The sequence below is a fragment of the Passer domesticus genome, chromosome 7 (genome assembly GCF_036417665.1).
Source record: "Passer domesticus isolate bPasDom1 chromosome 7, bPasDom1.hap1, whole genome shotgun sequence".
Classification (NCBI taxonomy): Eukaryota; Metazoa; Chordata; class Aves; order Passeriformes; family Passeridae; genus Passer; species Passer domesticus.
Window position 1 is genome coordinate 59,459,298 of NC_087480.1, and position 16,682 is coordinate 59,475,979.

Sequence of the window (16,682 nt, forward strand, 5' to 3'; positions counted from 1 at the left end):
TTAAATGAAGTTCTATAGTTAGATTCATATGGTAAATCATAAATTACAGCAGACTCTGCAAGTTTGGGTTTGAGGGTTGGGATTTTATTTTTTTCATTTTGCTCTCGGGAAACATATAGCTTTTTTCCATAGGAACTTTTCTCCAAATGCTAATTTTACCTGTTTTCTTCCTTTTTTTTTTCCTCAACATGTGCTTTTTCACTGCCAAACTCCTCTGAGGAAGGTTGTGCCTGTGGCAGTGTTGGCAATGTGGGCAGGCAGGGACTCACCATCCTCTGTCTTGATGTTTGTTGGAAGGGCAGGAGGTGTTTTTGGGCTCTGCCTGGTACCAGACTAGGGAAAAAGGAAAGCAAGCCAAGAGTTTCAGAGTACTGTTCCTTTTTAAGGTGTATTTAAAGTTAGAGGAACATCCAACTCTTCCATCCAACCCTTGAGGGATAAATCCCTGGAGCAAGGGATGATCATGATGCAGAGCCTTGCATACATGAACAGTGATGCTAACTGGGACCTCAAGGATCTCAACACTTCCAAAGTCACCAGGTCATATGAGAGCAGAACACAAGGGATTATCCTTGGACAGTTGAGTCCTAATTCAGATCCCCCCTCTCCAGAGCCTAAATTTAAGAATTCAAGCAGCATTTACCAGGCCCATCTGCAAAGTGAGAGCAATAATCCCACAATACCTTCACAGAAACACTGTGAGGCCACGAACTCTCTCTGCACAGAGTAGTACTGTTCAGTAGTAAATGAAATCTGTTTTCACTTCCAAGGCTATGGCATAAATTACTATAGGCAGAAATCCAGCCTAGCAGGCAATGAACTGGATGGGGCCCACTCAGTTTCTTCCATCTTTAGCTTTGATTTTCATTGTTCTGTTTCATTAATAGAATTTCCTTTTTTTTCTTTTTTCCCTCCCCCCGCTGTAATTTTTCTAAGCTGTTAATTTGCCAGCAGAAAGAACAGCCTCAAAATTGTATACCAGCTCCTCCAAAGCACCCACAAGAATCTGAACAGTTTTTAGCAGACTCAGCGTTTTCCTCTTTACTTCACAGCCCTGGTATATATAGAAAAAGAGGCTGAAGAAAGTCTGTTGTTGTGTTTGCACTGGGGGACCATAATCTGGCCACTTGTTTTTTGCTTAAAATACATTGCATTCTGCAGAGATTGTCCTTAAAATCAGGGTTATCCTCCCAAGTCAGTGGGGCTGTTACAATTTTGGCACCACAGGTTTCAAAGGACATAAATATCACCCCAAACCAGGCGTCAGCTGAGAATGCCTTAATTCAATCTATTGTCTCATTCATTCCTTTTAATTTTAAGGAGAGAAATTCTGCTCAGATCATCTCTGCAGGAAGGAGAATGAGGGACATGCTCAGGAAAACTGAAAGGAACAACAAAATCATCTAGAGATTTTTCCAACTCTCTTCTTTGCTTTCCCATGTTCCCAGCCCCTAAATCCTACCAGGGACCAGCTCCACTGCTGGCCCCTTCTCTGATTAGTGGTGTCAAAGGCTGTGGATGAACAGGCATTTCATCACCTCTAGCTGCCCCTTCTGATTCATGATGTCTATGAAAGGAATTAACAGCAATAAATTTGATTCAAATCCTATTTTTTCCCCAATAGCAGAGTTTGTGAGTGCATACAAGTGCTCCCTCTGGAAAGAGGACTGGAAAGCTAAAAATAAATAAGATGAATGAGGGATTACAGGATAAAATGATGGCCACTTGCAGCCAAACAGGATTCGCTGCTGGAGGCTGATAAGTCTCTTCTGATGTTGAGAGCAGTAGAGAACCTGTTCCATAATTTTTGTTCAACCAAGCTCTCCTGGAAGTTCTACCTGACCATCTACTCTTTCCTTGGGGCACTGGCAGGAAGGATTTTTGATGTCAGCCTCTGCATGTCCTGATTGATGAGCTCAGTCGGAGTGCTGGGGTCTATGGGGATGGCTGAGCCAGGTTTTAGGGACTGAGGTGAGAAGGGTGGTGTGGAAACCATCACCTAATGCAACTCTTGCCAAACTTACCTCCTTCCAACCACAATTAAATCCTCACCAAGGAGGTTTCGGCAGGCAGTTAGGAAAGGACACACAGCAGGACATTATCCACCCATATTTGAATTTGGGGTTTCCATTGTAGTTTGGCTTTGCCTATCAAAAAGCCCTTGCTTTACCTCCACTTTTGAGATACAAACTCTCAGGCACATAAAGGTTAAGAATGAGCCCAAGTCTCAGAGCCAGAAATAAAACTCATTAGTTCTTCGTCCGCAGGGAGCCCTTTGCTTCCGTCTCATCCGAACTGCCGTACAAGCACCACTGTCAAAGGCACCTCAAAGGAGCAGATCAATTTTATAGTGGTTTTACTCTTTGAAAGCATGAACAGGCTCTCCATTAGGAGCTATAATTTATCTGTCTGTGACCACTGACTGCAGGTCTATGAAATGTATCTAAATGGATTGCATGGAGCCAGAAAACTCAACCCAAGTACGTATAGCACACATATAACAAAGCTCTGCAAGGCTGAAAGTGCAGAATATCAGCAAGTGCTCTGGTTTCTGGATTGATTTGGGAGGTAGGTAGGCTTAGCTGAGGGCTGTGGTTTCTAAATTGGACATGGTTACCTAAAACTATTGGAAATTTGAATTGCATGTCAGATGTCTGGAATAAATGGACTCAAGAGACATAAGAAAAAACATGTGGCCCAGTATTTTTCTCTTTTTTTAAAATGTCTTTTGGAAACTGTTTAAGTCTCATCTGGGGCTTGTATAGTTTCTTTGTTTAGTAATTCAGAATTGAAATTCTTTATAAAGCTTTGCTAATCAAAGGTAAAAACTTGATTGTTGCACACAGAGCCCTTCATCCTGAAAGATGCCTGTACACTTTCCAAAAACATACTCTCCTTTCCAGAAAAGTAAATGATCCTTTGCAAACTAGGCAGTGCAGTTATTTTATTTACTTCAAGTAGACCAAATTTGAATTCCAAGCTGGGCCCTCATGGCCTGACCCTGTTTCTAACTCTGCCAAGAGCTGTTGTAGCTGGGCTGCTCCCCCCAGCTTCCTGGTGCAAGGCAGACTTTGGGCTGCACATCTTTAGCAAGACCATCCAATACAATGATGGAGATTTCAAGCCATAGATTTCCTGTGGATTGCAGTCACCTCACCACTGTATCACCTTGCCATGTCAAGGGCTGTACTGTCCCCCTGTGACACTGAAAGGGCTACAAGAAAACACCTTTCTGTAGGCAGAGTGGCCTAACCTGAACCAAGGAGGCAGAGCTTGGGATGAAATGTTTCCCATCAAGGTGTGGCTGTGTTTCATAAAAAAGAAAAGGGAATTTTTCAGCCTTACCACATCTTGGAGATGGCACATGGCTTCCTGCACTCACTTTGGGTTCTCCTATCTCTCTTTTTCTCAACCTTCATTGTTTGCTTGGTCAACCAATCAACCAACCCGCTCTTCTTCTGCTTTTCCCACATTCTTTACCTGGTGGATCTTTCCAGTTCTGATGTTCTCTTGGAAGTTCCCAGAACAATGCAGATGTTTTATAAAGCTTTTCTACTTCTTATTTCTTATAGCATGCCCAAGCTGAACAAGACATCTTACTCTTTTCACCTGATGTGATGCAAATGCTCAGGCCTAGAAAATGCTGGGAATGACATAAGGACATAAAAACATCACTTTTTGTTCTGGGATACCTCTTCCTCTCCAGGATTTTGAATACAAAGAAAAATGGCAGACAATCTGTGTAGGAGTCCAGACAAAATTTGCAGCTCCTCTCAGCAGAAACCTACAGTAGTTATTTAATGTTTTCTAAAAGCCTTAAACTACACCAGCTAAAGCAGAGTTAATGGCAGCATATAAATGTCATTGGAAAGAATTACTGCTGTTTTATTTGCTGCTTTTGCGGACATTCAGGGATCTCCATCCAGGCTCTGTTTTGGATATATGGATATTCTGATCTGCACAGTCTTGGCAGGGTTAAACTGACAGGGATAAGAAAGGACAGAAGCTCTTGGAAGGATTTGACACCCCTCTCTTTCCCACTCCCAGCATTCAGGTGTGCCAAGACGTTATGGTTTCTTTTAGATCTGCATAATTAAATGAGTGATGAGGATTTTCTCACCAACATAAAACTAAATTATTTGTTGCTTAAAATAGAGCTGTACCCTCTCCAGGTTGTCAGCTGGTGTCAATTAGCCTGTTCTGGGACACTTCTTGGGAATAACACCACGAAAATCAGGACAGCACAGTGCAAACCCAGCACCAGGATTGGGAAGAGGGCATTAGAGTGACCAGAAGAGAAGCAATTCTTGAAACACTTTTTTTTTGGAGGTGTTTTAGTGTTTGAACAGGAATTCTCACTCCGGGGGGTGGCTTGTGGAGCTATGGAGGACACGGAAAATTGCTGAGGGGGAAGCCCACGCCGTTTCCCCCTCGGTTTAACAGACAGCCCGGGTTCATAGTTGCCAAATTTTGCGAGCAGGCAGGAGATTTACGAGCCCCAGGAGCGCACCCGGCTCCGGCTGCGGAGCTGCGCGGCCGCGGAGCCGGGGGACCGCGGCGGGGCAGGAGCCGCTGCTCCTCGCTGAGCTGCAGGGCCGAAACCCAGTATAAATTGGGGAAAACAACTATAAAAAGCGGGGGGAAAGCAAAGAGGAACAAAAAGGAATTGGGGAAATTCGGTCTCATCCCCATAGTCAGCACTTTTAAGGCGATGGGATTACGCCGGTCCCTGAGCATCGCGGGGCTCGCAGCGGCAACACCTGGGCTGGGAAAGGAGGAGAGTTGGGACAGGAAAACTCTGGGGAGGGGGAATAAAGAGGCAGACGAAAAGGATCCGGCGAGAAATCCTGTAAGGTTACGAAAAAGAGTAACTTGTCCACAGGGTGTCACTCTTGACCCACATTTGGGCCAGCACCCGGCCTGGTCTGTGGCCCCAGGAAATTGGAGATTTTTAGCTCCCCAAGAAGCCTCTAAAAAGGCAAAAGTCTCAAAAAAGGTCAGACTGGCACCTCTGGGTGTGTTGGCCTGGACAGTCACCTGCCAGGCTGCTCCTGACCCTGCTTGCCCACCTGGCTGCCCTCCTTGCCCATGTTGCACCTTGCCTTGCCCTGTCCACATAACACAGTTTGAACTGTGTCTTCCTTAGTCTAGGCTCACAACTCACCATGGAAAAGGGGATGAAGAATGGAAGAAACCACTCTTCCCCACAGCCAAACTCCTTCTCACCATTCTTGCACAAACTCCTGCCATTCCCTTTCAATGTTTCAGGAGTGTTTTAGCTTCGCCTGAAATTCCCCCATCATCCCATACTGTTAGTCTGCTCCTTCCCCGCAGGAAACTTCATGTTTCTCAGGCACTTCCTCATGGCAGATGCTGCAATACAGCTTTATAGTGAGCCCCAAACCAGGATAAATCAAGTTCTGATAATCCCTTGCTTTTGGTAGCTGTAACTCAGAAGAGATTAAAGGGGTTCTTAGGTTAAGGAAAAATCCTATGAGTTCCCACCTTGTTTTCTTCATGGAGCTGTAGGCTTTTGCAGCCCTGAGGGCAAAGCTGGGGGTTGTCTGAAAGCAGGGAGAGCCCTGACCTTTGGTGGGATGTGGTGCAGAGGCCAAGCAAGGCAGGACTGCCTGCCTGCATTGCCTGTGCCAGCTGAAGGGTCAGTTGGTGCATTAGCCTTCCCAGGACAGGCACAGGGAACTGTGGTCATCCGCCAGGCATGGAGGGGCTGCAGGCTGACATGGATGCTGGGGTCAGCAGCACAGCAGCCAAAGTACAGGCTGCAACTTTTATAAAGCATCAGCAGAGCATGAATTATGGTGTGTCCTCCTGGCAAGGTTCCTGGAGCAGAGGACACACCAGCAAGAGTGCTATCTCCTCTTCCAGGGCTGGTTGGGACAGGATTTGTGTGTAGTGTGTACAGCACATAATTCATCAGGCTATCACTTACAGAGCATGAGCTCAGCACTGCAGCACTCTCGGACATTTTGAAATATTCTGCTGGGGGCCCAGCAGTTTACTGGGAGCATTGCACAAGATACATCCCAAAAGGGATGCTGTCCTTCTCCTGCACAACTAAACCCTCTGTAGGGAGATGTGCCCCTGAAAATTCCACATCCATTAATTCTACCTTTTTGTGCTCCCTTGTTCGTGCAGTGACTTCATTCTTCTGCCCCAGGATGATATTTTAAAGTGTGCTCAGTAACATTTTAAGAACTTCTTCATTTTCTTTCAGGCCATGCTGAATGTGTCTACCCTGAGCTTTTATGGAAACACCTGCAATATGTAAACGCAAATGTATAAATCTCTGTAATGCGAAAAAACAGCTTCATGAAGCTGCACAAGAATGCAGCCATATGACTGCAAAACTTCATTTATAAGTATCTAAATATAGATCATAGCAAGCAGCAAACCCAGCCTTCAATTTTAAAAGCGAGGGCATAGGGGAGAGCGCAGAGTCAGCACTTCTTAAATAAGAAGTTCTTCTTGTACTAATTCATTTACAGCGGCATCTTCCTTTGACACAGCAAATTTGCATCACCGAATCCTGATCACAGAGACATAAAGATTTTTATGGGAGTCGGAAATAGCCTCCATGCAGGCGCTGCTGTGGGAGCACTGCACCACCACCGACCTCTGCGCCCAGACAAGGGCATGCTGCAGTTTTTGCACCAAGTGCTGCACAGGCTTTGCTCCTCCAGGTGCTTTGATCACATCCCATTCCTGTCCCCTGGTTCCAGTTTGCTCAAGTTATTTCCCAGCACCAGGGGCTGTGATTGCCCATGATCCCATGCACAGAATGTGCAGGCTGAGTGGAGAATGCTGGACACATCCTCTGTTACACCTGCACACACCTGCAGCTCAACTGTTTAGGATGATGGGGATATCATAGTCTGGATTACATTCCTTCATTACGAATTATAGTGACAGGATAAGGGGGAATGTCTTCAAACTGAAAGAGGGAAGGTTTAGGTGAGATGTTAGGAAGAAATTCTTCCCTGTGAGGATAGAGAGGCCCAGGCAAAGTAGCCCAGAGAAGTGGATGTGCAGATGACACATCCCTGGAAATGTACAAGGCCAGGCTGGTTCAGGCTTGGAGCAACCAGTTCTCATAGAAAGTTTTCCCCCTAGAAGATCTTTAAGGTTCTTTCCAACCCAAACCATGTGAGGATCCTATGATTCTATATCCCACACATCGTGTGGCTGTCTACTGCCATTATCTGGGCTGCCATTAGGTATGAAACTTTCTCAAATCATTCTTCTAGCCTTCCAGTTTCCATAGAAATACATTTTAAATTTAGAAAAAGTCAACTGTCCTTTGAAAATCATTGAAGACTCTGCAGAGAGACAGTGGCAAGCGTCCTACCCAACTTCTCCCAGTCAAACAGTGGGGCAGTTTTGTAGGATTCAATGATTCTCCATGTTTGCACAAGGAATAACCTCACAAACTCACCTGCCAGGGTTTGAGTAGAGAGCAGAGTGAGAAACTAAGCTTTGAGAGCCAAAACTCTAATAACCTGAAATTAGCCTTGCTCTGGGTTTACAGGAACCACTTCCTAAACCATGAGGACTGTGTCCAACTCACAGCCAAGACTGGATCCAGCTGCAGGGAACAGAAGATGTTTGGGGAAATTACTCCCTCCCCCTGGACATCTACCCCAGTGCAGTTGTGGTTGTGAGAAAAGCTTGAAACAGACCCAACAGGGTCTGTTTTCCAACCTGAATCCTCACCTGGGAAAGTGCTGCTGTTTAGGAATGGGATTTAGGTCTTACAGCATCAACAGGACCTAAGCAGATGCTTGAATGAATCCCTACATCTAAATCACCACAGAGACTGCTCTGCAAATTCCTAAACATTTTCCACTGGAATAATCAGAAGATCACACATTTTCTAAATATTGCATAAGTTGGCTAGTTGCTTGAATTTAAAATTTTGGGGCAAGGATCTGTGTCATTATCAACAAAATCTGAAATTATTATAGAACATTTTTCACACTCTCTTTCTTACTCACTGATTTCCTATTTAATAAACATAAAGAACATTAACTGGTATTTGTTTTCAGCCAAATGTTGAAGCACTGAGATTTTCTTACAGAAGAAAAATCAAGTCACAACTGTTTATGTTGGATGGGACATACAATGGAACACTGTGATGTTCTCAGATCAGGACATCCAGCTGAAGCTGCTGGACTTTGGCACATTGGTGTGATCCCAGAACACACTGCTGCATTTTGATTACCCCCATAGGATTTTTCCATAGCAAATTTGAGATTTTCACATGAAAACTTCCTTTTTCTTCAATTAAAAAACCCCAAACACCCAGAAATCTGCTCTATACATCATGCACTAGGCTGAAGAGCCAGTACATGACCAAAAGAACACCCACCACAACCATTCTGCATTTCATCTATTAAAAATACATCTGTATTAGCAGCAGTTTTTATGTGCTCATGCCTGTGCTTCCTAGTGCTGCCTAATGTGTTTAAGAGCACTTTCTGCCATGGTGTTTGGCCAAAATCCCAGCAGGACAACCACAACTGCCCCACTCATACAGTCATGGGGCAGGCAAGAAGCAAAGGTTCCATCAGATGCAAGGAGATGACACAGGTCTGCCAAGAACTGGCCAGGCAACAAAGGCAGGGGACAAAGCAGTTCTTCCTCCCAACCAAAAAGTGTGAGCAGAGGCTGTTACACCCCCTGAACTCCAGCAATGAAGGAGGCTGCAGCTAATTCATGCCCCAAAGCCCAGCTTCTCACAGCCACCCAGCACACAGAGGGAACACATTCATTATAAATACATATATATCTCCAAGAATGACCTGGTAACTGTAAAAAAGTACCTATATTATAATATTTTACTACTGCTTGTGTTGGACTCACTCTGCAGTTACAAAGTGGTTGCTAAGGAAAACCAATCTCTTGGTTTTGCCACGAGCAATTTAACTCAGGTTACCAACATGATAGTTACACAGGGCCAAGGCTAACACTTGGCACCCAACCATATTATCCATCTCTCAGTTGTGGCTCCCCAATAATGAATGCTCTGCCTCATGTTACACAGCCACAAGTTCAGGGAACAAATGGCACCAGAAACCCAACTGTGCTACAGGAAGGAAAACCCCAGGAGCAGATACCTCGTGTGGGTTGTGGTTCCTTTCTTCTGATTCCTGGTTTTGATAAAAAGGCAGAGCTGGCTCTCCTCTTGCTCCATGGGGAATGTTTGTGGATGAGTATCTTTGCCACCCATAGGGTTTGTGTACACCTTGCTTTTCTCACCCCTCAGATTTGGTTTTCTTGTGGCTGCTCAACACCCCACTGCAGCACTGCAACAGTCTTGGGTACCAGAAAGTCTGGAACAAGAATCCACTGACAACTTTGGAATCACATTTTAGGCTGCAGGATTTAATCCATGGTACACAGGAGGATCTCCTTGCCATGGGACTGTGTTCGGTGCTCTCTGCCATTTGACTCACCCATCTCTGATATACAGAAAACACAAACTGTGGTTATTTACAACACTAGAAATGATGGGGCAGATCATGGGTCACTTGCTCCTCATCTGAGGCACAAAAACACAGGAAAATCTCCTTAGTGTTTTCATCTGTCCCACTACTGCATGTTAAAAACACTGTCAGGAAACCATATTTAACACTGTGCTGTTTTCTCAAAGTAGGAGAAAGACAATTACAGGGAATTTGGAACATTTAGACCACATCTAAAACAAGGTAAGAAATAACAGCAGGAGAATCTGCCATTGCCATTCTTTTCCAACATATTTGGCCTAGAGATTCCCACATCCTCCCACTGGAGCAATCACCATGACATTCCAGTCATGAGGCCAGCACAACTAGATGACTGTAGGAGCATAGGAGTTCCAGTGCCAGTGGTGGCCCCCAGGGAACTGGTTTAGACTGGTGAGAAACAGAAATAAATCTGTGGTCCCTGTCAGCCTAGAACACAAGGAAATGTCTTTTTCAGGTTTTTTTTCCATCCTGCTCAGGGACATGAATAGGAGCAATATTTGTATTTTATTGCCTATTCTGGGTTACAAAAGCACAACTAAGGACTTCAAAATTGCAAGCTACTTCTCAAAATTGCAGCCTGTATGGTGCCAGTGTTAGGAATGGTTTTCATTGTCCTTGCCTGGAAAAGTGGTCACACTCTCTTGCCTCTTCCTGCCTTTCCCATGCTGGGAGGTGCTAACACTTGTCAGGATAGGGATACTTACCCAAAAAACTCAGCAAGGCTGGATCCCAGTGGAAAACAATGGGTAAATTCTGGTGGTGGGTCATCTGCACTGTCTTACTCTAGAAGGAGCAACAACAATCTGTAGCCCTGCAGGTGAATCTTAGCCAGCTCCAGATGAACCTTCTTGCCCCTTAAAAACAAAGCAAGGCTCATTAGCATAAATTAGAGCCATCAACCAGACATTTAGGCTTCAGATCATTAAGAGGTGCTAATGGCAGCCTGCAGGCATCCTCCATCCAAACCTGTCTCATATCCTACCTTGATGCTGGTGTGAATGATGGCTCCACACTCTCACCTGTCTTTGCCACCTGTGACAAAACTTTCACAAGCATGATCAAAAGTTCTGTGCAAATCAGTTCTGGACAGTTTTGTTTCAAGTCTGAAAAAAAAATCAAAACAAAAGGGAGCTTCAATAATAAAATAACATTTTTTTGCTACAGCTGAGGCAGCTCCTGGCCATTGCTGCCTTCTGTGATGTCACAAAGATGTCCCATCCTCTGAGCAAGGAGGATCTACCCCAAAACCACCCCACAACCATGAGAATGCACTAAAGCTGTGTTGCTTCATTTCACATTAAAATTACAGATTTAACTGTATCATAGTTTACCACACTTGATTCTTCAGCATCCACTCTTTTCCTTATTTTCAACATCCCCACATTTTTCATTTTCTTTCCCCATCACATATTCATTGGATGCTGTACAAACAAGTGTAGATTTAAAGTGTCCCTGTAACATTTTACTTATTCCATGACTTAATAATAAAAAGAGCACTGAATAGAAAGGCTAGAGTTCAATTTCTGGGTTCTATTGCCACTTGCAAGCTGCACTCTCCCACAGCTCCTCGCCTGAAATACAGCCACCCATTCAGCTTTATGCTGTCTCTGGAGCAATAAAACTACACTTTGCTGGAAGAATTTTAAATCGTTCTACACCAATGCAGAATCTTTAAAAAAGAAATCTAAAAATGTAAAAAGTGAGGGTCAAAGCAAAACTCTGGATTTTACCAAGTGGGTAAACTTTCCAAGAAAATTTTCCTTTGCTTTCAGAAGTTAAAAGGGACTTTTTTTTTAATGGGAATTTTTATTTAAAAAGGCCCCAGCAATGTAAAACTTGTAGAATGAGAATTAAAGAAAAACAAAAATCTATCTTATGTAAAAATCTCCATCATATTGATGCAATTTAGACTGCAGGAGCCTATAACCCAGACTCTGCTGCTGGGGTGGGTTCATGAGGGATGTGTGGGTAGTTCTGCTCCAAACCAAAGGGAACAACATCACGTCTGTGCATCTTGCCTGGTGCAGGAGGGTCATTATTTGAAAAGTGTCACAGTGCAATGAGCAGGGCAGGAAGGGGACATTCCCATGTCCTGTTGCCTGTGGCTTGGCATTTCTCTGCCAGGTGCTTGTTTTTCTCCATGTTTTCTTTGTCTGCCTTGGATTGAGTGTCCCTGGAGGAGAGCTCACTTCTGCGCAGTGCAAAGCCAGGAGGCCTGGCTGCACCTGGCTTTCTAGGAGGGAAATTAAGCAATTGCAAATTGTTACTCTTATTTTTTGGCAATTTCAATGCCAAAGTTCTGTTTTTCTTCAAAGCTAAAGGTCAATGAGTAATCGAAAACTTCTATTTTCCCCAAAATTATGGACTAGGGAAATAATACAGAGGCAGTGAGCCCAATTCCACTCTGCTTTTTATCTTTGTAAAGCTGAAATAGCTCACTCTGTTTGTACCAAGTCTCTGCCTTCTGATTTCTTCTGGCCTGTTCCAGAGCTGTTCTGGGGGCTGACTTTCTATGAATCCAGGTCCTCCCACGACCCATGTATGCAGTGCCCTCCCACTTGGGCCAGTTAAGCTGGACACCAGCTCTCCACAGCCTTGGAAGCATCTTATCTGGGGTTCAAAAGTCCTTTCAATGCAGGGGTTGATGATGTACGTGGTGACAGATGATGTGATTCTTTGGGATGTCCTGTGTAGGGCCAGGAATTGGACTTGATGATCCTTGTGGGCACCTTCCAAATCAGGATATCCTGTGATTTCATGTATGAGATGACATGCTGATTTAAACTTTCCTGCATTAAGTTGTTGAACCTGTGAGAGATCACAAAAAATTTAGTAGAGAACAGATTTAAAAATCCATTATGGACATTGCTGTGTTTTCATTATTAATGTGTCTTGAAAAATAAGATGTTTAGCTAAGCTTACTAATTCCTTGAAACTCAAATCATTTAAGCTGTCTAACCTTGTTCAGGATAATTATTTCTATCCATTATCCATCATGTTAAAAATGACAGCTCTGGGACAAGGAAGCTTTTCAAGCAAATGTTTTAAGACAGTGTTTTAGGTTGCAGGCACTAGCAAATGTTAATTAAATTAGATAAACAATGACTCAGAGTAGCTGTGCAACACTAGAAAGAAAGATGGGAGGTAATGGGGGAAGGAATTTGGCAGCTCAAAGGTCAAAGCAGCTTTTTTGGAACCAAGAATCTGTCCCTCAAGTAAGTACCTTGCCTGAATTCAACAGGATGGAAGGAACTGGTGTCTTTTTACTTTTACAGCTCCAGACAGCATTTGTGTGGGCTTGCTGAGTGTCGTTCTGCCAGGGCATGTGGTCCACACTACCTGTGCAAGGCATCCTCCAGATTGTCTGCCAGCCTTGCTGATATGATCATAATGTCCTCCAACATCCTTTCCCCTGGGTTTGGTCAGTCCTGAAACTGTGGGTCCAGGCTGAGCACTGGATTGTTGCATTTGGTAGTAGTCTGCTGCACTGAATCAAGCCCTTGCTGGAGCAAGGCTCAAAAATGACCTCCAGGTCTGGGAATTTCCTGATAATTCCTGTGACATGACCATTCTTAATCTGTACAGCAAGAGAGCTAAATACTTCTAATACATAATGCATCAATCTTGTGTGACTCTTCTTGCAGTGTACCATAACATTTGGAAATCAAAGCACCAAAAGAAGATTTTCTCCTGAGGACTTGTTGCACTAAAGATCCCAAATCAAATACCTGGGTTTGAGCTTACCCTAAGAGAAGGGGCAAGAACTGAGATCCTCATTTTTGCTGAGAAAGAGAGTGACTTGCTAATGTGAGGGGTTCCTGGTGTCCCACACTGACCCACACCCAGGTCCCACAGGGGAATGGGGCTCATCCTTTGGAGGAGTTTTGGAGAGGATTTGTTTCACTGCTGCACCTGTGGAGTTTGAATAGGAAGACAATTCCATAAGTGAAGCAGGGGTGCACCTGTATTGGGACGGGATAAAGGGAAAAGGGAAGAATGTCACACAGCACTTTTAAAACAATTAGTGTTAAAGGAGTATATGGGAAACTTGTAAGTGTTAAGTCTTTTACATCTTGTAGTGCACAAGAGAGGTTCTTATGTTTGTTCCTGTTTTGCTCCCAGCTGCATTGGGGGCAATGGTTCCTCTGCTCTGCTGGCTCAATCACCATCACCTGCCTGAAGGGAGTGCAGAAGGGAGTGAAGGGTGGCCTGTCTGGTGCCCACAGAGAATGACCAATGCCGACTCCCGCTGTGACCGGGAAGCAAAAGTTTTGGGAATGAGTTGGCAAATAAACCAGGGAGCTACAGCTCTCCCAGATGGAACCACAAACTGCTCAACTATTCTAATCCCTGCACACCTCAGGTCATGCTCCTCCAAGCGTTGAGCTGACTTGCCTTTCTCTCTGGAAGCAGCGGTACTGCAGTCCCCCACCATGCATATCCCCAAGGAGGACCCGTGGTGCCCTTGCCCTCAGCATCCCTGTGAATTCAGCCAAGTGTTGGGTTTTATACCACAGAGATACTGATCTGTCCAAACTTTCTTCACCTGCTCTGATCACTTCAGCTCCTTGGGGACACACACCTCCATGCCACTGCCCAACAAATTAGTTGCTTCACTGGCTGCATTCTACAATCCTTCAGTGATGGGTCCCCATCTGACATCTTATGACAACTGATTAGTAAAGTAGGCCACGAGTTTAAGAAATATGTAATTTGGGCACCACTTGCTATTAACTGTTTGCATGCTCTTGTTTGTTTTCTTGTTTTTAAGAAATTGTTACCCTTCAATGTAAATATCAAGGGAGGAGAAGAAGTTTGTGATGTGGCAATTTTACAAAACAAGATGTGGTGAATCTTAAGATCATTTCAATAACAAGCCCTGCAGAGGCAATAAGGGAATATATATCCTTACTGCAACACTATATATTATAGTGTTGCAGTATATTATAGAAGTCTAGATACCAAGGCAAGATCAAAAATTGCTGTCTGTTCTGTAATCTTGGGCCAGAACAAGATGCAAGCTAATTAATTAACTAGAATTAAGTCAAAACATCCTGTCTTCACCCCAAGTTTCTCCTGCCAACAAAGCAGAAAAGAAACAATAAATAAAATTGAAGCTTTAAGTGTGCTGAACACTCCTCTCCAGGTTAAAAGGATGTCAGCAAGCTACAGCACCACAGTGGTTAAATGTCGTTGAAGATTTGACTGCCTTTGGTCTGGGATTTGCTCTCGCTTCAGAGCTGGTCAAACCAATCTTTCCAAAACACTGACTTCTGAACTTTTGCCAGAGGTGCCTCTCTCCGGTGACCAGGCAAACGACATGTTAAACCTGTCAGCTCAGAATAAGCAGAAAAGTGTGCACGGCCATAGGGAGGGCATTTAAAGGCACAGGGCTTCCTTTGCTGAGTGAGGTGGAGGCCTTGCTTACATACCTGGAGGCTTAGGAACATTTGGGGAGAGTGGTGGGACTCCATTACCAGTAGGCTTTCTCCATCCCAGTGGGGTGGAGAGAGCTACCCCAACTTTAAAATTCATCTTTTCTAAAAGACAGAGCCCTGCTCTTGCAGGATGACGTACAATCTGATTTCAGGGAAGCCCAAAAGACAAAGAGTGGGAAAGAATAAAAAACAAGCTGCTACCAAAAAGAAATGAGAGGCAAAAACCTTACAGGTTGTTGTTTTTTTTTTTTTGTTTTTTTTTTTTTCACATACAGACCACCTCTAGGTAAGGATCTCAAGTAATTTCTGGTCTAAGCTACTCTTGACAACATGTTCAGCCTTCCTGATAATTTTGAGGGAACTGCAACCACTGGTGACACAGTTCGTGATCACATTACTGCAGTAGGTAGTCCAGAATTCATAAGACACAAGCAGTCAACAGAAACCACCAATGATCCTGGTTTTAGCACCATGGTTTAGAGGCAGAATCACAGACAACTTGTGCTCCTCTTGAACCAAACAGTCCCAATGGAATACAGCAAAGGAGTCTTTCTTTGCTCCTTTGAACAGACACTTCTAAAGAATTTCCCTCTATTATACATTAATAAACACATATCTGCATGAGCCTCTGGTGTCAGATCAGGAGAGCTGGACTGCTCTAGCTGGGAAGCTGAACATTTGTTTTGCTGTGACCTGTGGTCCAGCCTAACACAAACTAGACTCACAGCAGATCCACAGCTGAAATGGTTCTGCTGCCACCAACCTGAGGTCTCATCCCATCCATGGCAAAGATGATCCACTCTCATCCATCCATCCATCCATCCATCCATCCATCCATCCATCCATCCATCCATCCATCCATCCTCTTTATTCAAAGTCACTTAGATTGGCATTGCCATCTCACCTGCAAGAAGCAACATGGGTCCAGAGCAAAGTCTGAGCCTGTGTCTTCACCCTGGGGCATAAAATCAGCCAAGATGTATCTCCAGCTCTTTCAATATTTATATACAGCTGGGGGTAAGTGGTCTCAGTGCTGGCAAGGCACAGAAAACAAACATCTCTATTTTTCACCATACACAGTCATGCCAGCACCAGGATGAGATTCCAATGCTGAGTCAAGACATCCTGATAGGTTCACCACAGGTAGGAGAAGTTGAACTCAAGTATGAGATGTCAGTGTGCAGAGAAGAGAATTTGGAGTAGGTGGCCAAAGCACGCATTCACGTTTGAGCTTCTATTAACAAAAAAAAAAAAAAAAAAAAAAAAAAAAAAAAAAAAAAAAAAAAAAAAAAAAAAAATTCAGCTCTCTCATGGCAGCAATTATCACTTTCAACCATCCCCAGTTGGCTGGGAGACTGCATCCCATCCTGGCAGATACTGACCTGGCCTTAGTTTTTCACACCTTGGTCACTTGGCTGTATTACAGCAAACCGATATACCTGGGCATGAAGCCTGCAACACTTAGGAAAGTCCAAACAGTACAAAATGTTACAGAAAACCTCTTCAGTGACACTTTCTGCCACAAATACATCACAGCTATCCTCAGCTGTCTACAATAGCTTCACAATTTTAATTTGGAGACATGTTCAAGTTTTTAAACCTTTTCTTTCTGATGCTCCTTGGCCTGAAGTTAGGATATATAAAAAATGATGTGAAAGTATTGGATAAAAACCATGGACAAGAAACATGCTTCTTTATTGCAGTGCAAACCTCTACAGCA

At 44.0% G+C, this 16,682-nt stretch overlaps 1 protein-coding gene across 3 annotated transcripts in view; it reads right to left on the reverse strand.

The window, feature by feature from the left end:
- Nucleotides 1-16,682, reverse strand: part of LOC135305421 (FRAS1-related extracellular matrix protein 1-like) — a 93,454-nt gene that overhangs the window by 46,532 nt on the left and 30,240 nt on the right. The window contains exons 1-7 of one of the 3 annotated variants that reach the window (XR_010366605.1): nucleotides 15,867-16,188; nucleotides 13,269-13,436; nucleotides 10,507-12,332; nucleotides 10,229-10,378; nucleotides 9,135-9,479; nucleotides 6,131-6,276; nucleotides 160-3,643 (exon numbers count right to left, since the gene is read on the reverse strand). Coding sequence is in view for 2 of the 3 variants with exons in the window: in XM_064429037.1 (XP_064285107.1) it covers nucleotides 160-333; nucleotides 3,346-3,473 (302 nt within the window). In the remaining variant the exon portion in view is untranslated. Of the gene's footprint in view, nucleotides 1-159; nucleotides 3,644-6,130; nucleotides 6,277-9,134; nucleotides 9,480-10,228; nucleotides 10,379-10,506; nucleotides 12,333-13,268; nucleotides 13,437-15,866; nucleotides 16,189-16,682 lie in introns of those variants that run through there. The other 2 variants (XM_064429037.1, XM_064429038.1) reach the window with 2 other exon arrangements.